At 34.0% G+C, this 18,402-nt stretch overlaps 2 protein-coding genes across 2 annotated transcripts in view; one reads left to right on the top strand and one right to left on the bottom strand.

Moving 5' to 3' along the window:
• LOC105368896 (neogenin-like) overlaps window positions 1-858 on the top strand; it is a 105,078-nt gene extending 104,220 nt beyond the window's left edge. Inside the window, 2 exon segments of the mRNA XM_011508048.1 lie at window positions 154-290; window positions 675-858. Coding sequence (XP_011506350.1) covers window positions 154-290; window positions 675-773 — 236 coding nt within the window. The 3' untranslated portion in view covers window positions 774-858.
• Window positions 859-15,125: 14,267 nt separating this feature from the next.
• Window positions 15,126-18,402, bottom strand: part of LOC105359078 (synaptic vesicle glycoprotein 2B) — a 19,191-nt gene continuing 15,914 nt past the window's right edge. Inside the window, exons 6-13 of the mRNA XM_011495554.1 lie at window positions 18,042-18,363; window positions 17,384-17,545; window positions 17,223-17,311; window positions 16,977-17,141; window positions 16,761-16,880; window positions 16,461-16,681; window positions 15,879-16,041; window positions 15,126-15,514 (exon numbers count right to left, since the gene is read on the bottom strand). Of these exons, the coding sequence (XP_011493856.1) occupies window positions 15,334-15,514; window positions 15,879-16,041; window positions 16,461-16,681; window positions 16,761-16,880; window positions 16,977-17,141; window positions 17,223-17,311; window positions 17,384-17,545; window positions 18,042-18,363 (1,423 nt within the window). The 3' untranslated portion in view covers window positions 15,126-15,333. The remainder of the gene's footprint in view (window positions 15,515-15,878; window positions 16,042-16,460; window positions 16,682-16,760; window positions 16,881-16,976; window positions 17,142-17,222; window positions 17,312-17,383; window positions 17,546-18,041; window positions 18,364-18,402) is intronic.

The following is an 18,402-nucleotide window of genomic DNA, read 5'->3' on the forward strand; positions in this document are numbered from 1 at the left end:
ATGAAGTGCACGATGATTCGTTTTCGTATCATTTTACTTTCTATTTTGCTTTACTATTAATAATTCGTTAAAGTAACAGTCGTTTGAAAATGATGGATAAAAAAAAAAATATTCGTATCAGCCAGTAAGTAAAGAAATACTTTTACTTTTCAGTTTCTCAAGTTACCGTTAGACCGACCATATCCGGAAGTCCCTACAAAAAGGCGGCGAGCTCGAGTCAATTGATAAAGAATCGACTTGCCTCTGTGACGAATACAAATCACACACCCGAAGAGATCGAGAGGTTAAAGGTAAATTGCTTTTATCTTCTGGTCCCCTATCGTTATCAACAACAAAATTTTAAGCTTTTACTTAACAGTCGTTCCCACTTGCAAGCGCTCTTGTCTGCAATTCTTCCTACCCGAGCATAAACTATACTGAAGTTGAAAGTAACGCGCGAGAAATGTAATAAATACCGGCTGATTAATCGATTTAGCCCAAGAGTTGCCCGGCCTTACAATCGAATATTATTGATAATAATCAAGCCAAGTTGATTTCAGTATAGTATTAATTGAAAAATGCATTATTCTCTGACATTATAAACGTGTGTGCCTAACATTAAAAGTGAAAAAGATAAATTAATAAAACGAATCGCTTTGGCAATAACGTTTTGAGTGACCCCTTTCTTTCCGCAGCCGTCGTACAGTACCGAGGAGCTGAACCAGGAGATGGCAAATCTTGAGGGACTTATGAAAGACTTGAACGCCATAACCGCATCCGAATTTGAATGCTAAGAGTGAATTCCTATAAAGCACGTGCCATCCCCATAAATCGGATAGACTGCGTACACTTGAATCGATGAACTTGACGTTTGATACAAAAACAAACAAAAACAAAACGAAAAACAAAAGAAAAAATCCATAAAAATAACAATGAAAATTAAAATGATAATGATAATAATGAGGTAGAATAAAATAAAATACAGAAAAAAAATAAAATAAATAAATAAATAAATAAAATAACAATGATATAGAATGAAATAAAAATTAAGTAATGACAGTCGAAGTAGTCGAGAGTACGAACGGGCAGTTTGCAAAATAACGAATTTTGCTTTCCCTTTAAACAAATTGCACGAAAACATAATGTCGCTCTAGTCGTTGTCACTAAACTGCACTAGCATGATTAAGAAGCATTGACGCTGACTTTGAATGAAATGTGAATTGGTTTGTCGCGCAAGTAACCTTGACGGCCAAACACTAATTTGCCGCGTACATGCCCATTGAGAGAACTCGAACGTGGCGTTCTCACAATAATATCATGCTTGGTTTCCTCTGACCCCAACCCCGCCCGCCCGCCATTCCACATAAATATACCTTAAAATACAAACGTGATGTTGTTGCAGCTAAGCACAAGTGTGCATTGACGCGCGCAGCAGTTTTCAGAGGATATTTAAAAAGTTTCTTCGGCCGAATCCCGAGATGTCTTACGGCACCCGCAGACCATTATAAATGGAAGAAACCGAGCATCGCTTCGAACAGTAATGTAATAGACAGAATAATTAAGACAAAAGGCGAAAAAGTCAAAGAAAGAGAACGTAAAGGGAAACAAAAAGGCTGGGTTGAGCCTAATGCTTTGTATACCGAGGTATATCGACCATCGTCATGTAACTTCGTAAACAAAAACAAAACAAACAAAAACAAAAACAAAAACAAAAACAAAAAGAAAAATAATATTAACGTGTACGAGAATCTAGAATCTATAAACTGCCATAATGAAGAAGTGTCTCTTTTTCGATGAACAAAAAACAATTTTATATGACTATTCCTTTTAATTGAGAGCGTGATTATTTTTAATAAAAACGATAATGAAAACGAAAGAAAAAAAGTTTATGAGACGCTACTTGCCAGAGTACATAATTATCAAATTTGAAATTCGAATTGAAGTCTCTTGTCTGGGATTCATTTAGATTCCAATGGAGATTCTGGAGAATGGAAGAAGAGTGAGCGCCGAGGACGCGAGGCATCGCCCGAACTAAGCATTTGACGGCCTTAAAAATTATTATGCGTACTGTTAAGCTGCTTCTTAAGCCCTTTCTTAAAGATATAATTGAAGAAGCAACTCGGCCGATAAATTCCGTTATTATATATATATATATATATATATATAATAGTTACTTTTTCCATTTACCAACATAAAGTTAGTCGTCTAGTATTATGATCTCATTGGATAAATTGAAAGGAAAAAGAATAAGAGCAATTGTTTCTTAGAAAAATAGTATCGTTATTATCGTCGATCATCGATTCTATGGATGTAAAAAAGAAGTTAGGCCACTTGAGCGTATAAAATGAGCGTATGTGGATTTGAGTTGAGAAAGTTTGGTTTCGTTGTAAAATAATTTTGTATCATAAATAAGACGATGAAGAGGCCAGACTTTAGTTGAAAGTTGAGTATTATTAATAAATAATTGCGCATAATTTCTTTCCCTCATTCGTACGTATAATTGTAGGGATGTAGTTTTTACGCTTAATAAAAAGATCTGTATTAGTAGCTATCAAGAATATTTCTAATTTAATGACAAAATCACGTTTTTACGCGAAGAATACGGTGACGAGGAAATTTTATATAATTATACGCAAATGTGTATATTGTACGAAATTTGCAAACGAAGCATGAAAATTATTCTCTATACGTCTTACGTTGTGTATAATCTATGCAAATTATCACTTCGATTAGCTAAATAACTTATAATTAAGTTTTTAGACATTGACGGGCTTATTGTTGAATGTGGGTGACAAAATTCATCCGAGATCTAATATTACATAAACAATGAAAGATTTTCATCGCGCTTTCTAGTACATTACACATTTATTTGCAAATGCTAGGTATTTTATATTTTTGTATAGCTATTATATATGTATAATTATGTATAATTCGTTTATCTCGAGTTCTCGTCAATATTAATAATAGCGAAAAAAGAAAGAAGTTTTTTTTTTTTTTTTTTTTTTTTTTTTTTTTTTTTTTTTTGAGGAAAGGATTGCAAATAGGTCAAGTCAAATTACCGTCGGTAATTTCGTAAATAAAAATCCATCGAGAAACATACAAAAATTAAATATATTACATATGCGTAACTAAACTCTCGTACTCTCCCCCTCCCCTCCCCCTCTCCCTCTCCCTCTCCCTCTCCCCAATTAATATAACAATAATATTGCAATCGCATTTTTACAATTTTAAATCTTCGTATTTTATTGAGCGTTTTAGACTCGAGAGACCAATTTGTAAATACAGATTAGTGTCGATGATTTCATAATGATGATGAATAAGGAAAACAAATAAAAAATATTCCCGATTAGCGTAAATCTCATCGACAAGTCTAGCAATTACATGCAAGCGGTACACAAAAATTGTATAATCGTGCCTAAAAGAAGACTGTGCATTTTTTCTTCACATATATTGTGTGCTACCGCTTACACATTATCGCGTTACATACGTTTAGAAAATCAAAATTTTACTCATCTGACATGGTTCATGTAAATCAAACAATATTGATAATCGCTTGGATTATTTAATTAAATTAATTGTATATCGTTTTACGAAAGGACTTATCGCCATGTTTAATGCCTTACAAGGACATTCTTAATGGATTGCTTAGAAAATATCAGATTTCAATGTGAGTGTGCTTAAGGAAAGTATTCAAAGTCGCGTGGCGCGCTATTTAAACATTAAAAGCTCTAAAGTCTTATAAATATTGTATACGAACTGTGTCACAGACGAATTATTATCATATAAAGACATTTTAACGGCGTACAAAATAAGAAAGATAATGAAGTGTTAGTGTTTGGAAGAAACGAGATGGTAATTAGTATGGCGCTTTTTTTTCTTATAATAGGCCAATAAAGCGCACAGGCCTATATTTTACCACAAAAGTATATAATTAGTCTAGTTGCATATTTAACTATCTACAATTAACATTATTTATTGATTCAATAATTACGCCGAGAGCAACAAAACGATGCGAACGTTAGTAAAAAAAAATAAAAAAAAATAAAAAAATAAAAAAAGTTTAAAATGAAAATCCGCTTGATAGTTAATTTTCGCTATAACAAATAAATAAAAAAAAAAAAAATAAAAAAAAAAAAATAAGACTATGAAAAGATAAAATACAGGAGGGAGAGGGGGAAAGCGATTCACATCAACGAACGATGTATTTTCAGTGTTTTCTCTCTCCTACCAATCGACGACGATACAGAAGAAACTTTAGATAAATCGTGCTTTATACTAATGTACATAAAATGAGAACGCACCATTTTATAAGTAATCAATTATTTATATACGTATATATAGTCACTTAATATAATTATTATATTTGTACAATATACAATACGGCCATCTCCCGAGAACATTCATTAAAAGACGTGTGTGATAATATTTGTAAAACTTGATATCTAATAAACGATCCTAAGTTCTATATAAATCCCATGTACTTCATACTCTATTACCATTATCCAATACATTTGTTATCTTTTGTTTTTTGTTTAAAGCTTGTTTGATTTTAGCCGCAATAGCATTGAAACTTGGAACGGAAAGCTGAAAAACCAAAGCAAAAATTTGCCTTTAAATGGAATATCTTCAAAATCCATTCAAAATCCATTCAAAATCCATTCAAAATCCAAGATAATTAGTCCTTTATTGCTGTTGTCGTGTTTTGCAAGTAAATTGGAAAAGTAAATATAATTCTCTTATGGCAAAACATTTTTTCCAACAATTTCAATCAAATCGTTAAAATATAAAAATAGTCTCTCGTCACGCTCATTTTATCTCCTTAATCCTGCCTGTAATGGATGACAAATTCATTTTTAACTATTAAATTTTATTAACGAAACTTAACTTGCCCTTTATTTTTTTTATTAAACTCCCTTATTTAAAATTAAAAAACAAAAAATATAAATGTACACAGGTATCGATGTACTTAATTGGAAAGAAAACGACATCCGTCATGAAGTTTTAATAATGGTTCGCAATATCATGGGAATAGTAGTGAATTTGCTAAAAAAAAAAAAAAAAAATTTTTTTTAATTATTCTTTTGTATAATTTTTTCATAAATAAATAAGATTGGCTTTCCTAGGATACCGAATAAAAATAGAGAATAGAAGATCTATTAGGCGAAAAAGAAACGCGTGAGTTTGGTTGTATGAAATATTAAATTTTCATTTTCAATGGTACTAGAGAAATATCGAATCTGTAAATTGTCAAAACACAAATGATAATTGAACGAAAGGGGAGGAAATATTTTATATTGTTGTTAATACGATGCTCGTGAGTTTATTGTCAATTATGTGTTATATAATAATGATAATGAAAAATAAGGTAATATTAACGAAGGCGAATTGTCGTTAGTTTGGATAAATATTTTTATGAGAATAATAATGTAGAAATAAAAAATAATGCAAAGAGATAATAAGAAAAATGTCATACGAAAAAAGATGCAATTACTTAAAAAAAAAAAAAAAAAATTCCCCCCCCCCCCCCCCCCCCCCCCCCCCCCTTTTTTTTTTTTTCCCCCCCCCCCCCCCCCGATGCGAGTTAAACGGTTCTGCAGCTCAGCGAGCGCACAGAAAACATTGGTAAATGTGTATAATTTAGGGGCATTGGCATTGGCATTGCGGAGGCCCAAGACGGTTCGAACCACGCACGTATCACGTAAACCATCGGTGAGTCCATGTGTCAAGGGATACTTGAGACACGAAGCGAATCTAACGGACGATAGGAGCGACTCAAATAACAGCCGAACAATGTTTAAAAGTAGAATAAGGAAGTTGGCGACTTCCTTAGATAGGAATATCGGACAGCGGATGGCGGCCAATAAGTGCTGCTGATCCAAGAAACTAGTCATCGCATACTCGTTGTTTGGCAATGATGATGACATGGGAGACGATAGTGTGAAAGTCGTTCTCACGGCAGAAAAGAGCATTTGCACTAATCAGACAGAGCCGAGTCAATCCGGAAGTGATCTGTCAAAATTAATCGCGCGCGCATTTTCTTTCCTATACACGGTCCTACACGCACAATTAATGGTATTGGGTATTCAATATCAAATTGAGCAGTCATCTCTCTCAGCTAACTCGCTCGCACGATATTTCAAGGACAATTTTTACCAATCGATCAATGAACATTATTTGTCTACGTCATCGCGCATCCTTATACAATACTATTGATGAAAACTTGGAATTTTGACAAAATTGTCTCCTTCTTTATACCACAAAATCCGCGACGTACGACGCGCGCTTTCGTAAAATCCACTTATCTTTGAACGAGCAGAGATGCTAAATAATAGTTAAGGACAACGTTGCCTCGTTAATTGCCATGGACATATCCGTCTTTGTCTCTTCCGTCATCCTGACCGTCGAATTTTCCTATACGAAGGCAATTTGTCTTGGGTATCGTGAGCGTTTGGCGGCGACCTTGATCCCCGGCTTGACTCACCCGGCATTACCTACGTTTGCACGAGACCCGATTGCTCGCCAATAAGGATAACGATAATTTGATTTGATATAAACGTCGTTGGTAAAATGTTCGAAACACCGTGACTTTTTTAGATCATAAGGAGGCAATTTATTATTTATTCACGAGCTGAAAGAATTACAATGTAATTCTTAATCGAAACAAAAATATATTTTATTCTATTCGAGGACAGAATGCAACATGGATTGTCAAAAATGCATAAGACTTGATAATTATCGTTGCTTTTTCCAAAATTTGCCAACTTAATTTCCGATGCTTGAAAATCCGTACTTTTCTTTTTTTCAATGTTCAAGTATACAAACTATATTCCAGTAATATAGTTTAAGTATCAAGAAATAAAACTATAAATGAAAATTATTTTTCTTCAGTTTGTATGTGATAAGATTTTTTAGGAATATAAGGATAATAACAACACTCGTTCCGTTCTCATTTTTGTTTTTTGTTTTTTTTTCTTTTTTTTTTTTTTTTTTTTTTTTTTTATCTCTCCATCTACTATGTTTTTATAATACAAAAAAGAGTGTACTATCATTATATATAATATACAGTAGAATTTGCGAGGGAATAAATAATAATTATGCTCCATGCAATAAAGATGAAAAGGAACGGAAAATGTGTACGCGTATTGTTGGTTTACTTTTTTTGTTTGAAATTATGATTATTATTTAAGACGACTCCACAAGAGTCACGCTTTAATGCCACGATCGTTTCGATATAACGGATCGCTTTAAAAAATGTACAATTGTCATTAGCTTTGTGCTCGTTATAGAGCACAGCCTACATTGTTTACATTTCATTCGCTATTCATCAATTTATTAATTTTTGTATTAAATTACGTAGGATTAATTACAATAAATTGATCAAAAAAAAAAAAAAGTTTCTTTGAAGCCCTGCACTGTCTTCTGTCTCTCCCCCCCCTCCCCCCTCACTCTCACCAAATCATTCTGCTGTTTAAAAATTACAAATGCAAAGGAGTCTCGCGATAACATAAACAAAGAGATTTTAATAAATTATCTTCGCATTCTTACATAAGCTCGTAAAAATTCCTAGGTACATTGGTTTTTACAAATTTATTTTAGAAAATATTAAAAAAGTTTTGTGGAGAATCACGCAGGACGTTGAAATTTTCTTTCGTTCTAAAATTGTCTATATTTGAAGTTTATTACGTAAGCAGATACAGATTGTCCTAAATTATCTTTATATCTAAATGGTTTTCTCTATTTTATTAAATATTCGTCGAGATTTTTATCGTTTATTATAATATGCGAAAGCTGAAAAACGCGTATTCTCCATAGTTTCGTCCTGTCATCTCTACCATCCGTGAAAATCAAAAACTATCGCGAAAATCCTGATCCGTTCAAAGAAACTTGTCCATCAACGCTTGTTTGACAGATAGCAATCTCTCTCCCTCTCTCTCTCTCTCTCTCTCTCTCTCTCTCTTCTTGTCCTACATTGTAAAAAGAGTATATACTGAAAATTTACAAATGTTTTAAATTTCTAATATACAAAATATAAACGCAAAGGTAAACAACGAGCTACATCTAAACGTCTATTATATTAACTAATAATCGTAATTGAAATATACACAGTCAATTATTATATTTCATTAATCGACAGTCTGTCCTTTAGCGCGCAAGAACATAGCTGTAGCATGTAATAAGAGCTTGTCCATTATCGCAGTAATATAACGAACTTATTCGGTGATTATTTAATAAAATACAGCTTTACGTTTAATCAAGTTTTCTTTTTGTTTATTCAAGTTCTCACACAGAAAAAACTATAATAATCTCTATGCGGTTACTGAACGCCAGGCATTACAACCTCTCACCCAAATTTTTTTTTAATTCCATAATTTTATTCATTACGTTACGGTGGCTTAGTTTCCGTCCTTCATAATGTAAAAATGCGAAAATAACTTATAACGCATTAATTGTATCATTCGGCAGCTATAGATCGTAAATATTTAAAAAAAAAAAAAAAAAAAAAAAAAAAAAAAAATAGAACGATCAAGTAAATGTCCTTGCTATGCCTGCGACACTTTCGCAATACCAATACAAGCATTTATTATCTATGTAATAATACTATCGCGCAATTCACTCAAGTTTTAGTGTGATTTGACAGAATGGTAAAATTTTCCAAATTTTCGCATTTAACCTTCGGTCCTACATCGCAATCGTTAAAAAATAAGTTGAATATGGCTCGTCTCTCCCTCTACCTTCCTCCACCCCATCTATCTCTCTGGCAATATGAAAGAAAACCACCAAGCCACATTCACGCAATCGATAAAGATTTGTATTCAATGAGTTAACAGCAAATTGATACATAATCCGCAATTATTTTAACAAACAATGCGCGTTCAGCAGTTCATGTTTTCATTTAACGTCTTGCTAGTTAGCACTAACCTGCCTATTGATTCGCCTTCTAGTATTCTATTTTTATTTAACTGAGCTACAGTGCTCGCGAGTAAGTATTTTCATGATATGTCCAATAAAATAATTACTATATGATATGTCCGACATGGATGTGAGAAGAAAATTTTCTAGTGAATCAAGCTGCTAGTAGCAGCGATGAAAATGTTCAACCTCTCGAGAGTGAGTCAACATTGCGAGGAACGTAATGTACGGTCGAAGCCAGACAATCGACAGAATAGGCGAGATGTCGTGAGAGTTGTGTCGTAAGAGGTGAAATGGCCGTTCGGACACGCGGGGACTCCGTCTACTGGATTATTGCAAGTTTTGGCATTTAATGGTTGCTTACCGCCTAGCTAAGGCAACCAACGAGCTTCAATCAACATTTGCCTAGTAATTTCAACGGCGTCGACAAGCTGTCATGGTAAGCTAAGCCCATGTGACGTCGAAACTCAATTCGAGTCGAAGGAATAAGCGACGCTAATTGGCAAAGTGGATGATTATTATTCTTTTCTAGAACATTGACGCACGTCTTGCTATATTTTACTAACAATTTGAAACAATTTGAAACAATTTGAACATTACGCGTACGATCCATTAACAATAAGTATCATCGAATCGTTCAATTTCTACCGCAAAAGTCTACTTTATCTATTCACATAATGACGAGGAGTGCGTGGAATCGGTGGAGTGATCCGAGTCCATGAAAATCCGAATCCGGCGAGTCGTATTGGTTGGGACGTCAGTGACGATATTACGAGTACAATGTAAATTTACTCTGAAGTTTGGCTCTTAAGTCTGACTTAAAGGCAATTTGCCTTGCAATGCCTTAGGAAGTTGATTATGCCATCCAAATGTAGTGCAATGATATTAAAAACATCATGAATAACAGGACATGAGAAGTCTTGTCTTGCCCTCGGTATTCACGTACCAAGGAGAAGTTATAGTTAAGTTGTATTAAACATGGTTAATGAAGAAATTTAACGTAAATTCTCCTGTTATTTTAACGTAGACGGGAATTACGTGTTCAATCGTTTACAAGCGTCGTTGCTAATGTGGCACCTCCTTAGTTAAATACAGCAACTACTAACTTTTCTATTTACTAAAAATTAGTTTTTACTTGCTGTTGTTGTTGTTGTTGTTGTTGTTGTTGTTGTTGTTGTTGTTATTGTTGTTGATGTTTTTTATTTTGTTTTCCTTTGATATGTGTTTTCATCATATAGCCTGAATAATTTAATAATTAATGATGTTAGTATGTTTGAACATTTTGAAAACTAACTTTTAGTAAATCGAATAAGTTACAAGTCACTGTCAAATTCTATAGTCTTTCCATAGTTTTTAATGCAATTTTTTTCATGGTATCGTCTAAAACAATTCATCTCTCATTATTCTTCCATATTTTTTATTATTATTTCTTCTCCATTTTATTCCGAATGACGCACTTATTAATTTAATAACAATGGACGCACTAGACGTTTTACCTCTATTATCATTGACTGTAATAATTAAATAGATTAATAATCATTACTGACTAATGTCCGTTACATGAAAAATTTTATATCTTCTTAGATGATTATCGTACAAATATAAAACTCTCTATGAATTATTTATCATTAATACATTTATCATTTCATTATATGAGTATTGATATCAGATCATTTTAATTATTAACAAAGGGAAAAGAAAAAAAGAAAAAACGAAAAGGACTAAATTACAATTTTAGAGTGTAGCATTATTACATCATTGTTGGCAAATTCAGAAGTTAGGACTTTTTATTCTTCATGTTATTCAGAATATTGTGAAAATGAAAATATTTCAACTTTCAAAGAAAATTGTCCCAGTAATTAATTATTAACTATTCCTCTGCATATTCATTTATTAATAAACATAAAGATTAATAAGAATAAGAATAATCATCGAAAATTAGCAACAAAGTAAAAAAAAATAAATAAATAATAATAATAATAATAATAATAATAATAATAATAGTAGTAAAAACAAAAAAAGAGGAAATGCTCGAGAAACGCTCATTAATTTATCTTCAAAAAAAAAAAAAAAAAAAAAAAATATTAAAATCACCACAATGCACAATACATACACGAATATTACAATTTCAAAGAAAGAAAAAAAAAGGAAAAAAAAAAAAAAAGAAGAAAAAAAACAAGAAAAAACCTCATTGAAAATGTACATGGAATTATTTAATCGACTTAAAGGAAATACAAACGAGTTACAATAATTCATCAAGAATATATTTAACGTAAAAACTTAGTTGAGCAAAAATTCTTCGATAAATTAATATTTTTCTATTCGTCGGAGTACAGTGTTTTGTATTCCCGTAGGTGAGGTATAAAATTGTGTTAAATAAAATTGTCAGCGTTAAGTTCAAAGTTGAAAGCGAAGACTCGATTTTAAAACATATGTACAATTTTTTGGCCGTTAAAGAAGCTTAAAAGGCCAAAGTGCACTTTAAAAAAGTCTTAAAGTTAATTTCGAATGAGGAAATTGCGGTGCCAAAATTGGTGCTAAATAAAATATTAAAACCAGATGAAATTTGGCATGGAAATCCAATACAAACAATTTAACTTGTAATACTAACTATTACATTCTAACTTTCCCGTAGTAACAAACTTTACTCGACATTACTTTTAATGTATAGGCGGAATGTTTGCGAAGCTACACTCTCTCCTACGATAATAGTTCGATAAAATTAATGAATAAGTCGATAAGACAAATACGATCGTTTACTTTCGTATTGCATCGTATTGGAAATAATTATTTATGAAAGCCTCAATAGAATATTTAATAATTAAAAGTGTCGATTGTAATTCTTTATATTGTTATTATTTTATTTATTTATTTATTTATTTATTTAGTTTCTCGTTTTAATAAATAACACGTGCCGCTTTCACCCTATATTAGCGAAAAATGATTGTAAGAATCTTTATATTCGTAATTATCGTCGTCGAGTTAAGTTTTAGAAAAAATTCATGACTTTAGAAAACCAAGAGAAAAAGGAATGGAGAAAGGCTGTACAAGGATACAATTGTTTATACGTACAATAATTTTATAAAATCAATATTCCTTAATCATTATCGAAGATAAGCCTCTTCCTCCTATTAAAATTTGTTAACACTATTCACCCATCCATCGTAATTGCTTATCATATTGAATTTCATGTTATTAATAATCCTTTTGTATCGTCAGTTTTTAATTTAATTTTATTATTATTATTTTGTTTTTTTTCTTTTTTTTTTTTTTTTTTTTTTTTTTTTTTTTTTTCTTTTTTTTTTTTTTGTTTTCATTGCGAGCATATATCTGAGCTTTAACATTATTAATTGATTATCAGATAATATGAGATATAATGTATAAATGCGAATGTTCGAACACGATTAATGAATGTCCAATGGAGACTACGTACACACTGCAGTAGTACATTATTTCTTCGAAGATAGCGATAATGAAACCGTGACGTGATATATTATTGATATGAGAGTTGAAAATCTTTCAATATGAATGGACACGTAAGAAAAATTAAGCGAGTATTTGTCCTTTTGTTCCCTCGCGCATTGATCGCGTATGAATTTTGAAGAGAAAAAAAAATCTGAAATTCAAAATTTCATACCTCGTAAAATAGGGATAATTTGATATTTGAAATCTTTCAAAACGTAAAGGCTGCTTTCATCTTGTATAATTTTTAAACAATCGCCAGTTTTTATTAAAAATTTTCGGTTAGCATTGCTGTGTTATATGTCGTGGGGATGACTGTTGAGGAACGACCGATAGGCTGATAAATTCTAAATTTCGGATCTTTCAATGTTCGATTTACTCCTTATATAGTCGTCATAATTGCTAATTATTCCCTTAAGATTGCTGCAACATGTCCTTTGTACCTATCATTGGCAAGCAATTAATGAGATGTAAATAAGCGTGTCGCCAAAAGTCTACGTGATATGTCATCGGTTTCAAGTAGAAAAGTGGTAACATATCGTCTAGAAATACAAGTTCGGTGGAATATTTCTTTTTTCTCTTTTCCGAATTTTGACAATCGTACGAGACGGACGAGTTCACGCGCAAATTTCTCATTGAAATTTCTCAGTGAAAAAGCTTCGTGTAAAATGTCGATACTAACACCAAGACTATTTTATATCTTACAAACGATTTATCATCGATGTAATTGCATCGTTTTTCTCACACGTTTCTTTCATTTCAATTGACAGAATATTATAACATCTATATTAAAAATTCGCTCGTAAGGCTTTTTAATTATCCAAATATTTTACATTTAAAATTTGACAGCGCATTGCAAGATTTTTCCGACCTTCTGCCACTTTCATCGCATTCGCTCATAAAAAACAATAATTGGAGAAATCTTTTTTTTTTGTTGTGTGTGTGTGTGGGGGGGGGGGGTCGGATGCGCGTGACCGTGACGTAGATATTAGTCAAATTTTAAGATATTTATATAAAATTAATTTAACTGTCTGCTTAAGCAAATTTATACAACTATAAATATATTTATATTTCGTAGAAATTATTTTCCTCTCAACTATCTTTACAATTCTCTTGTACTTTCATTCGTATTCTTGAATAAAAACATCGTTTCTGCCTCTACTACATAATAATATTTTAGAAAATTATTAATTAAACAATTCCGATGTTAAAAACAAATGTCTAAACAGTCTATGTTATAAGGGACTAAAGCAGAGTGATTTATTTGGATTGAAAATGATATTATCCTCGGTGCAATACAGGAGTTATTAAATAAAATCTATTCGGTCGGTCTCGAAGCAAAAAGCTATCCTTCTAAGTACGTTTCCTCCCTCCGGTGTAATTTCCAGTCGCCCATGACTCGATAAATCCATCTTACTTTAGCATACAACGGGAATATTTTCCGCAACAACCTTCATTGAATATTACGGTATTAAAATAGTCTTTCCTGTTTCTTTTTCTCTCTCAAAACGAGCTTTGGATTGATTCGAAGCTGCCTATGAAAATGCAACAATCACTAGAAATATTAACTTAAAACTCTGAAATTCGTTCTTTTATACCTAACGTATAATATAAATCTTTGTGCCGATAAGCTTGACTCGTGATTCCAGCAACCGTTAATCCTGGTTAAAAAATCATAATGAATGCACGATAATAAAAAAAAAAAAAAAAAAAAAAAAAAAAAATTATAAAACTAATTGTATTCTAATCTTGTAAATCTAAATGTTTCAAGAAGGGTGCGCGGCATTAGAAATAAATAAATACGCGTTAGAAGAAGGAGTTTGAACGAGCAATTTCAATCCAAGGAAATTTATGGATATTAAATTTAATTTAATTTAAACTAATTGAATCCAATTGTTTCATATTCTGATATCGTGTGATCGACGTATACAACGGAGTTTTGACGAATGAATATTAATTGGCCTTTTTGTTTTTGCTTCTCTTTCTTCCTTTCTTCATCAAATACACTCATTAACATTTTAAAGTTAAAAAAAGATTTTTTTCTTCACTTTATGCATGCTCACTTTAATGTTCGAACCAGCCAAGTCCGTCGTCATAAATAACGATATGACAATAAACTTATACAACTTGTCTTTAATCATTTTAACTGACACGTAATATCATTTCGACATTTTAGCGAAACTCGTGCTTTCTTTTTTTATTTCACTATCTCGCCAATCGGATTCCATTATAATTTAACAAAATATCCCGTACGTTTATACCATATTTCAATTGAATTACAATACCGTCGACATTCTATACTCTCGATTATCTTTCGAAATTGGTTAATTTCCTTATCATACGCCCTTTTTACCAAAATTACATGATTACGAAATTTTATTATCATATGAAATTGACGACAAACAAACATGAATGGCGCCATTTGTCTTTTGTTAAGGCTAATAATATCCCATTGTCCTCTTCACCTCTTAACAAAAGATAAATAAGTCAACGCTCATCAGGATCCCTACTATATTACATTTTAGAGAGTCGAGCAATTACATTTAACACAAGCAATCGCCAATTAGATATATTATTACTCTTAACGAAAGCAGTTGATCGGCCAAACACATCGCTCGCTCCTATCCTTATATTTCACTCTCTGAGAAATCGGGTCCATTCGAAAAGCCACGCAAAGGATCTACGGCATCCCATTGCTTCACCACAGCCCTATAAAGAATGGAAACTGAGAAGAGAAGCATTTACTTTCTCTTTCTCTTTCTCTTTCTCTTTCTCTCTCTCTCTCTCTCTCTCTCTCTCACTCTCTCGCTTTCGAAGATTCTCGGGACTCACCGCTGCATCGACGAATCGGTCACTCGTAAGGCGCTCGTTCTCGGCTCATCCCCGTACAAGCACGTTGGCGATCAACGATGCCGAGTGCCGAATTTTCTTTGGATACGTATCTCACAATGTCCTTGCATACGTCCCTTTATCTCCCGATGTTTATAAGAAGACCGTATGCGTCTGAGGCAATTTGAGGGTCGCGATGCTGGCTACTAGGAGGGCGGCTGCTGTTAGCAAGGCAGGTGCGATCAGAGGCGCACCTACGAGCGTCTGATACGTCGCCGTTCCTATTAAACCGGATATCCGAATGCCGGCTGCCATCAGTCCGAAGCCAGTACATCTGTAATCGATAGGTTAAACATGTATCGAATGCGCCTACCCAAGTCTGTTTTAATTGAGCAGCTTAATTCCTTGTCAATGCAATTATTATTGCACATCGAAGGACGGAATTTTTTGTATTTTGAAAAATCCTTGCCGTAAGGGAGTAAAGGAAAAACGGTAAGATTCGCGAGCCCCGTGTGGCTGGAAATACGTAAAACATGACGCGTCATTAATTAAGATTTTGCGTATGACACATCTTGATGATTATATTACATATACTTTTTTGCTCTTTCAATTTTATTGGAACAAATCCTTCTAGAAATTTCAATGTAATCATTAGATTTAGGCTGGTGATGGTGGGGATGGGGGCGAGGGGAACTTACCTTAAATGAGTAGGATAGCATTCGACGGTTACAAGTGCCAAAGATGTCCAAGCGATTGCAAATACTGCGATGAATCCCCCTTCGAAGCCAAGGACGGCTGTACTATTTGTTTTAACCAATAATAGACAAAGTGCAGCGATTGAAGAAAGGTACAACGAAACACCTATAACGTCAAGATACATTTCATCAATAATTATGCTCATTTGTTGCGCATTATTAGGAGTATAGATTTCCAAAACAAAACAAAACAAAACAAAACGAAGAAAAAAATGAGAGAAAAAAAGCTTGTTAGCGCTACCAAGAATAACAACAATTTAAAACATTGAATTAAGATTATTATTGGATGGGGATGGGGATGGGGATGGGGGTGGATATAATAATGTTGCACGTGTGTCCAGCAATGTTAGCTGGATCCACGGCTGGGATCGGCAACTGGGATTCCTACACAAAATCTCGTATCAACTCGTTGAGACTTTCATTATTGCGGCGGATTTTGGAAATCTTTACTCCGCCGTCTGGCGTATATTATCCGGAGCCTTGTAATGGCCCGTTCGATAAATGAAAATCGTTCGTAAGACGGACCGATCATTTTTGGCCGCTGAAGGACAGTGAGCGCCAGCCCAGCCAATGCAGCCGCTGGTATGAACGCAAGCTGGGCCGCAAGGTGACCGTACAACGCTTCTTCGATGTAAATGTTGTAATCCAAGTCGAGAGTCGGGCAGGGACCGCTTAGACTGAGCTCCGTATTATTTTCTAATTTGCATCTAGTGAAGACTTGGGCAGAGAGATCGGTGTCGATAAACCTGAGGATCGTCAAGGATAAAAGTGTGGCCGCATTAGTGACGAGGTGGATTTACACCAACGACTTTGTCAATCACTTACTTAGAATCGACGATTGTACTGTCGGTAAAGTGCGTCTTGCTGGATTTTATACTGCTGAATTCCACCGATTGGAACGAGCAATTATCGAAATCTACGTGGCTGAATACGATTTTGGAAAATCTAGAGAAGAACGTTACCTTTATTATTACACATAACGGGCAATTTATAATTGTACGTGCAAAAAGGGTCTTGTGACAAAGGGTAAGAGTGTCGTACTTGCAGTTTTGAAATTTCGAGTCTTTGTATTGAATGTTTTCCAGGGAGCCAGTGAACAATTTGTCCACGTATTCCTTGCCAACCAGCTTCTTTGTTTCAGATTCGTACTCGATGGATCTTAAAAGCTTAAGGTACTCCGGACACCATACCATTAATCCATATAAACTGTAAATGCCAATGGTTCGGGTTAGTTTGTGCGCGTGATTGATTAATTTTGTAAAATGTATAGACTCTGCTGAAACTTACCCAAATGCCGTGGCTGACCAAATGACTAGAAGTATTACCGTTACATTTAAGTGAGGAGATGAAAATAATTCCAGAAAAGAACTCCAAAACTACAAAGAATACACAACATTATTAATATCTCAATTAAATTTCATTCAAACTATTACGTTAAGTACACTTACCATTGAAATGGAACGCATAATGTCCGCTAAAACACTTGTATTGCGGTTAGCTGGAGATGGTGGAGGTAAACCACGTGGCCTTTTATTTGGAAGCTCTAATTCAGAAAGTTGATATTGCGCTCCTACAGCACTCTTTTGCGAATTGTTCTTCTTGTATATTCTCTGTGAATAGAGAATCATTATTTTAAGGATAGGACTGTCGGGATGATAGAGACAAGAACGAGCTAATTGGCCGGTAATTAAATGGAATTGGGTGTAACGTTTGCTACTGGGTGACAGGTTACACGTTAAGACTATCGCTTGTTCGAATGTGTTTAATTGACTATCACGAACAAATTAAACTTGAATTTAACTATCGTGGACCAATTAGAGATTTTATTCGATTGAATAAAATCCAACAATTATTCGACATTACTTTATAAAAAAATTCATCGTGCGTATTGTTGCGCCGATGATCCAATTACTTTAATGCATAGCGAACAAGTAATCAAGCAAATTCATTCAATTTATTCGTGCAACAGACGCACATTTATAAATAAATCGAGCCTCCGTCACATGCAAACTAATTTTTGATAACTTGAAATATCTCTCTCTCGCTTTATCAGGCTCTTCTTTAGCTCCCTTGCAGCCGCCGTAAAAGCAACGTCGGAGAACCAACCTGGTAAACCATCATGGCCTCGACGTCACGGCCGACCTCGACGAGGTATCGTGGGCTCTCCGGCAGGAAGATGAGGCCAATTGTAGCGCAAAGGGCGGGCAAGCAGCAGAGCAGGAGAAAGCGATGCCAGGCGCTAAAGTGCTCCTTGTTCTCGAGGACGACCATCTCGCCGGTTGTCGGCACGACCGCCCAGGCGAGGAGGGCCGCGTAGACGCCTCCCAGAGCGCCAGCCCCAACCAGCATGCCAATCCACTTGCCACGTGTCGAGCGTGGACAGCATTCGGCCAAGTAGGCGAATGCGAGAGGAAGCGAGCCGCCAACCCTGTCAACCATTACGTCTTCATTAATTTACTCGGTCCTG

Source organism: Ceratosolen solmsi, unplaced genomic scaffold (assembly GCF_000503995.2).
Source record: "Ceratosolen solmsi marchali unplaced genomic scaffold, CerSol_1.0 scaffold1, whole genome shotgun sequence".
NCBI classification, from domain to species: Eukaryota; Metazoa; Arthropoda; class Insecta; order Hymenoptera; family Agaonidae; genus Ceratosolen; species Ceratosolen solmsi.